At 41.9% G+C, this 7,380-nt stretch overlaps 1 protein-coding gene across 2 annotated transcripts in view; it reads right to left on the bottom strand.

Moving 5' to 3' along the window:
• Nucleotides 1-238: 238 nt before the first annotated feature.
• NFATC2 (nuclear factor of activated T cells 2) overlaps nt 239-7,380 on the bottom strand; it is an 86,356-nt gene continuing 79,214 nt past the window's right edge. Inside the window, exons 10-11 of one of the 2 annotated variants that reach the window (XM_057401701.1) lie at nt 6,232-6,319; nt 239-1,950 (exon numbers count right to left, since the gene is read on the bottom strand). In XM_057401701.1, the coding sequence (XP_057257684.1) occupies nt 6,276-6,319 (44 nt within the window). In that variant the 3' untranslated portion in view covers nt 239-1,950; nt 6,232-6,275. The remainder of the gene's footprint in view (nt 1,951-6,231; nt 6,320-7,380) is intronic. The other variant, XM_057401700.1, reaches the window with a different exon arrangement.

Genomic DNA, 7,380 nt, shown 5'->3' with positions numbered 1-7,380 from the left:
GCAGTACTTCCAGGGGAAAGAGAAGCAGCAAATCCCCCCCAAGCTGTGTTATTAATACCAGTTTGGGATGCGCAGTCAGGAAAGGCTCTGCGCTGGTTCTGGATCTAGGCTTGGTTAAATCAAGAGATTGGAGCTGGTCTTATGAAATTCAGATTTCTGTTTAAGATACAAGATTACAGCTAAGCCTACCTAGGTCAGGTGTTATGGAAAGTCTAATGCTACTGTCTCCCACTCTAAAACTGAAGACTTTGCAAAATTTAAGTACCAGCTTTTAGTGGTACAAAATATATTATTCTCAACACTCCTGAAATGATTTCTGTTCAACCAAGTGCTCTGCAGGGTTTGTGCGAGATCTTTCTGCACTATTGGGGAACAAATTATGCAGCTGCCCTTCTGGTCTGCTGTATTCATACAACCTAATTCCTGCTGTGAGCATGTGGGCACGTTGGTACTCAGCAAAATTTACTGTGAAACAACTGAAAACAGGGTAGTTCCACTGCATTTCCTAGAACAGAGCTCAGGCTCTGCACTCTTAAAAATATCAGCATTCCTCATTTACAAAACCAGGAAAGATTACTATGTTTTTCCTACAATATTATTGCTATCTTCTACTGTACATTGTTTATCCACTCATGATGCCTTTTTATCACACTGTGGTAGTAATGCCACACCAAAATGTTATAAACTTGCTAGCTGTACAACTGCAGATGGCAGCGGTTATCCTTTACTGTGATAAGCATGTGCCAGTACAGTATATTCTAACACATGAAGCAGAACATAACAAACATACTAACTCACATGGAAATTTAACCTTCTGAGAAATTGCTGGTAGCTTTGCAAAGCTAAAGAAACAAGGTGAATATAAGTAAGTGTGTATTTTTTTCTGGAACATACGGCTTCTGTAACATGCAATTGATGACTTCTGTAAGATGCAATTATTTTCCTCTGCAGCCTGTGTGGTTAAATGCTACAGCTGCTAAATGAGACAAGTTACAAGCCAATAGTAAGTTCTATAGGTAAAGAAACAGCAACAATTCATCAGAGAGAAAATAAGGTGTGCTCATAAAATGCCTAAACATTAATGAGGATCAATCATAAACTCTTTGAATTGACTGGGACTCCTATATAGTAACCTCTGTTTTATCTGGGTTTATTTTACCTTGGGACAGGTGTTACAGCTGCTGAATTGTTCTCTTCACTGGTTCTTTGTGAGCACCCCTCTCCTTCACACTCCTATCCAGTCTGACAAGAAAAATGAAGAAAACTCCTGGATTCAGCTGACATCTACTGTTTGAAATCCTGATCACAGTGCTCAGAGTCAGAGAAAAATGGCTTTTGATCCCAGGTTGGATAAAGGCTCAGCAAGCTTGGGTTGCCTCAGTTTCCTACAGCAATAAAATGTCTTAAAAGGGCTTTGAGACCTGGAGGGCAAGTCATTGTTAGTGAACCGCAAATTGGTGTTATTCTTTTATAGAATATATTACTCTTTCTTCCCCCATTTCCCACCCCACCCAAATAAGCACTAAGATATAACCTCGCTTGCTTTGTGCTGCGTTCAGGAGTGACATATCCCTTCTCCCTTATTACTAAGATAGATTGATGTAGACAGATATTTTGCAGCAGGCTTGAAGAGTTTCCTCAGACAGATGCTCTGTTACATGAGAACAATACGATCTTTGGACGAAAGGAAGGGTGTCCTTCTCAATGTTTACAGAGAGAGGTGGCAAGTTGCTTAGTCAAGGCTGTCAGCTTGATGCCAATACATTGTTCCTTGCATTGAATCGGTGCCTTGAGATGAAGAGTTAAGGAAGCAGGAGGTTGCAGGGGCATTGGAAGGATCTAAGAGGTCAGTTATGGAAGGATTCAGTAAAAGTTGTCTCACAGATCTCTTCTTCTATGTTTGATTTCTGGCAGGGAGTCCAGAAAATTCCTTCCTGATAATTTCATTAACTGTGAAATAAAAGAAGACAAAGAAATATTAGAGCGCTTTCCAAATCACAAGAAGTAAAAGCAATCCTTGGGCAGTTTGCTGTTCAGCTGAAAACATCCCTTCTGTATTTATAACATAACTTTATTAAAACCAAAAACTTTTAGTCCTGTTTACTCAGACTACATATTTTTGGAAGGCATAGGAGAAAGAGCAGAGAGAGGGGGTTTACACTGTGTTCAGCATGCTTCAAGTACCATAAAAACACAACTGAGAAGCTGTACCATGTCTCCAGTACATGCTACATCCCTTATGTACACAACGCCTTCCCTCTTTCACAGACACTTCCTTTACACAACGTAAAAAGGGAAAACCTGCAAGTCTCTGAGCACTTTAACATCTTCAGTAGGCTGAAATAAGAATATTTTGAAAAGAAAAAGGCCAGGTTTGGAGAAAATAAAATGGACAGTGATGAAAATACAAAGATTGACATTCAGGTGGAAAAGTGGCTTTTTTGTGGTTTTCTTGTTTGGTTGGTTTTTAAATATTGCTATAGACTCTGTTCACTCTACATTTTTATTACAGTTTGTTTGCAGACTGTAGCATAAGCAAACTTCCATGCACCACTGTGATACCGAGAGGCTTGTTAATAAAGCTCCAGAGAAGACACTGAAGAACTCTGTTTAAAAAATCAGAACAATAGTACATGTTAACTACAACAGCCATTCTCTCCTTTCACACTTACTCGCCTAAAGCATCCTCTGGTACCTCCTGGAACAGCAAATCTCTCTCTAGGCTGCAATTCCACTAGGAGAGACCTAGAACATGGGTATTTTTATTCAGGAACATCAGAACTGCCTGTTTTGGGGCTCCATCTCACATGCAGCTCCTTGGTGCTGTACTCACCAAGGGGGTCCACAGTTTGGAAACTGTTTCTCTACTATAACAAATTTGCCTTAAAACCAGAAGACCAAATTTTCTAAGGTTTCAGGCCCCAGATTTAAACGATTTCTTCCTGCTGATATTTAAGGGCTAAGACAAGGACTAACTCCAACCAAAGCTGACCCTCACCCAAGACTGATTCATCCTCAGGTTAGCTCTAGGACTCCTCCATATTTAGGCCCATATCTAACAAATGTTTAAGAAAAAAATTCACATAATATTTCACCACTTCCCACTATTAAAAGAAATGGTGGCCAATCTCTTATTGTCTCTGGGAAGGGAGAACACATGTATTGGTTTTTAATAGTTCTGACTAGTAGTTTGAAGTCTCCCTCCACTCTACATGCAATGTCATTTATCTCGGACAAAGTAAATTCTATGTGTTATGCAGAGCTCCATCTCATCGCTGTATGGATGGCTGCTGAGGTGGGCTGTACTCCTCAAGGACTAAGTATTCACACACATCATGGCTAGGTGCTTGCTTGATGGGGGGACAGGGAGCCTGCATATCCAGGTACGCTAAATTCTCTTGAAAGGACCTTGTAGCCTGTGACACGCAAGGCATTTTCCATCCCTCCATGGTCAAAAATCCCACTGTTAACAGCCCAGAGTTTAGCTCTTTCTAATTCCAGCCTCTTGGAAAGGACATGGATGAAAAAGAATGGCTGAGAGCAGAACTCCTGTCTTCTCCTGCTGCCCAGCTTTCTACCTACCACAATCACCTACAGGCTTCTAGGAGCCTTTTGGGTGAATTCTTGCTAATAAAGCGTGTTATGTGGGGTGTTTGGTGTGCTGCTGCTCTGCAGTGCAAGCAAGCAACCAGCGGGAGGTGAGGTTGGTCCACTTTCAGGCAAAACCCGTCCTTCAGCTCAGTCAGAAGAGCTTCCTGTTTGCTCTACCCAGGAAATGAGAGGAGCAGGTCTTCAATGGAAATTTTTCACAGCCTCAGCTAAAAATAGCAGTGAGGTAAAAGAAGTGGGCACCCACTCTTACAGGGTCATTTCCTTTCTAAAGACAAGTGGGCTGAGACTGCAGGCTGATCTATTTATCAACACGTTTGTTTGAGCAGCCGGCGTGCCAGAAGTGCAGTGTGTGACTGAATACATTTCATTTAACACAGCCACCACTGGTGAAATACCAGAACCAACAGTCATCTTTGTCTAGGAAGGGTTAACTAGTAAGTGAAAAACGAGCAGGTAATTAAATGGAGTTACCATTAATTACCACAGCCTTTTGAGGGGCCTGGTTTTGGTGCAGTTTCTCAGCCTGAGCTTTAGACAAAGTGAAATCCATCATGCAGCAACAGTAGACCACAAGCCTGGAGCCCAGCTGGTGCAGGGACCTTCTCTTGCTGGCTCCAGGCAGGTTAGATGGTGTGGTGAAAGGCTTACTCAGCCCACAAACTTCACTTTCCCTCCTGCGTGCTGCATGGGAGGTCAGCAGTGGGTTTTGTGGGCTGAAGTTATAGGGGTACTACGGTCTGAAAAGAGCTGAAGAGTTGCGTGGGAACTGTACGAAACATTAACCCCATAGATGGGCCACAGGACCATGCTCGAGCACAGCCAGGCTCTCTCTGGGCAAGCTCTTACAGGCAGCAAATTGGGTTTTTGTTGTAACCATTTGAATAAACAGAGCTTCCTGTGTCAGTGGGCACGAACATCCTGCAGTCATCCTGAATTTCACCTAAAACCAAGTGGTGAGGGAGTTTAGTGGAGTTTAAGCTGGGCAACACTAGTGTGGGAGCTCTAAGGGAAAGATGTGGAAGTCAATGATTGTCCCAACACAAAAAGTCCTAATCTACAACCAGAGCCTCTAAATCTAATGAATATATAAACATAACAGGAATGGATCCCAAGGCAAGTATCTCTCTCACATCTTGGAATCACCTCCAGACCAAGTCTAGTGAAATCACACATCTTTGGAGATCTGCTCCAGATCCAGGTGTAATCTCAGTGACTTGGGCTTCAAAAGCAGATTGAACAAAATCAGTACTCTGAGACATATCTAAACTTCAGAGGAAGCTGAGCTCATGTGCTGAACTTGCTATACTGAACTCCCACCTATCTTTGTTGGTAGCATGGTTAAAATGTATCCCAAGTATCAGTTCTCATTATTTGCGCATTGCTACCTGAGAAGAAATGGAGATGATGTGATTAATAAATAAAATATTGTTATTTAAGGTGCCTGGCATGTGGCAGCTCTAGAGCACAGAGCTATTGGTCTATTTAATGATAGAACCGATTAAATGGAGCCATGAGGACATATGAAAAGATAATGAAAGATTAAATCATAAAAAAGGATATTGAAACTACAGCTGACCAAGGAAATGCCTAGTGAGGCCTGAATCTCTTCAGCATATCCTCTGTTAGATACTGCTGTTGTATAAATATTACAACAGCCCTGGTGCTTGGAGATCCCCAAGTTAACTGAATGCAAGGGGCTGGCTGAAATCATGGGAGAACGTCTGCATTCTACTAATCACTCATCTTTGATGGGTTAGAGTCAGTCTCTCAGGCTCCAGTCCTCAAAGACATTTAAGACTCTAATTCACATCCTCTCAGATAGAAATCTGGAGCGGATTCACTTGCGGGATGATAGTGGGTTGTATTAAATACCGAGCTTCGACTAGTAGTCCAGAGACAGAAAACAGCCTCCAATTTTAGCTGGCAATGAGTCAGGCTCCTTGTAATTGATTATATATCCGCACACACACTCATCAGCATGCATGCACACACATTCACACACGCATCGGAATAACGACTTCACTAGCGCTATTCCACATGTATGTCTGGAGTAACATCAATGAAGTCGATGCTGTCACAGCACTATACCAGTGGCAGTGGCTGGGGTCTTGTGCCCTTTGGGAATCCTGCAAGACCGAGGGTCTCATCAGAGGAGGCAAAGCTCAGCTCCAGCGGCTCCTCCCTGCATCAGGCAGGGATCCTGCGATATTCCACATTTGTGCCAATGACATGGCCAAGAAGCGTTTTACATGCAAAGCAAACACAAGGCACGCAGGGAGGAACTAAAGGCATAACAGGGGCTGGGGAGGAAAGTTGAACCCTGAATTTTTAGTGTGCCCTCCAAACATGACCAGGCAAACCATGGTCCTAACACAGGACCTTCCTGCTGCCAGGGAAGAACAGGATGCTTTAGCCCAGCATGCACAACCCCATCTCTCCTTCCGTGCCCACCAGGCCCCAGCTACTTCAGGACAGCTCTGTGGTACACAAGTGGGGAAGAAAAAGGATGAAAAAAACCTTTAAGCCAAATAAAAAGGGGCATGACTTCTTAATTATAAAAAATAAATAAAGGTTAAGAGAAACACACAGCTGGAGAAAAGGCAGAAAAACACTAATTACCTTTCTTTTTGATTGCTTGGATCAAAGATCACAGCCATTCTTTCTCATATAATGTTTTGTATCCAGCTAAGGTGTGTATCTATCAGCTCTGAAAAAGATTTGCAAAACCATTTTTGAGAAAAAAAGGTAACCTTTGACCTGTGTTGCAAGGCCAAATGTTACAGTTTTCAGCTACTCTTTCATTTGGTGGTTTAATTTATTAAAAGGACATTTCAGCATATACCATACATAAGGCAGAACTTAACCGCTGACCTTTTTGTTTGCTCAGATCCAGCACTAGATTTTACTTTTCCCCCTCTTTTCTCAACTGATATTATCTAAAAGTAAGTAGGCAAAAAATTACACTCCGGAACTGATCACAAAACATGCAAAATGGTGATAATTTGATCTGAGACTTCAGAGGCACAGGAGGTCCATGCTGGAAGTCAGGTCAAAGACTAGTCACTGCCTTTTGCAAAATTCAGTTATATTAGCATCTTAGTGGCCCAAATCAAGCACGACACGTTTATGCCAGATCAAAAGTCAGTCCCTTTTAAATAACAGATCTAACCACAGTGGCCATGTAAAGCAGACTTTGCCTTAATTGTAAAGAACAGGAAAGATACATGCAAAGAAATTCCTGAAGTTACAGTCTTTGCTTCCAACAGAAATAAGGTGATTTTTATTTCTCATAAAATGGCAGTATTTAAAATTCTGTTTCAGTTTTGGCTGATCTTTTGAGATTTCTTTTAAATTCATCATCAGAGCATTTGGCACGTCTGCAAAACCATGTGGAAATTAAAGAAGTTGCAATATTAAGGAGGGAAAAGCGCCTCTTAAAAACTAAGCTAGTTTTGAGTGCAAGATTCAGAAGTATCTTTGCTGCTGGATTTCAGGTGACTATATATAGAAAAGAAATATTTTACTTGGCTCCCACAGATTGCACACTGGAACCTACCACTCAGTACACAGCCTATTTTATATTCTGCACCCTGGAAAATCAGCTTTTGCACATGCAAGCAGAGCAACTAACTGACTGGTAAATACAAACTTAGGTGTATCAGGCACAAGGAGCCCAAACCCAACAGACTGTGTTGGGGAAAAACACTGGGTGCATGTGTAGGGGTTGCTTTACAAATCAACAGCAATGAAAGGCTTTTTTTCTGGTAA

Source organism: Pezoporus wallicus, unplaced genomic scaffold (assembly GCF_028554395.1).
Source record: "Pezoporus wallicus isolate ANWC-B61680 ecotype Strahan unplaced genomic scaffold, APGP_CSIRO_Pwel_v1 contig_9238, whole genome shotgun sequence".
Taxonomy (NCBI): Eukaryota; Metazoa; Chordata; class Aves; order Psittaciformes; family Psittacidae; genus Pezoporus; species Pezoporus wallicus.
The sequence above is the reverse complement of the archived record's forward strand: the minus strand, read 5'-3'. Positions and strand labels throughout refer to the sequence as shown.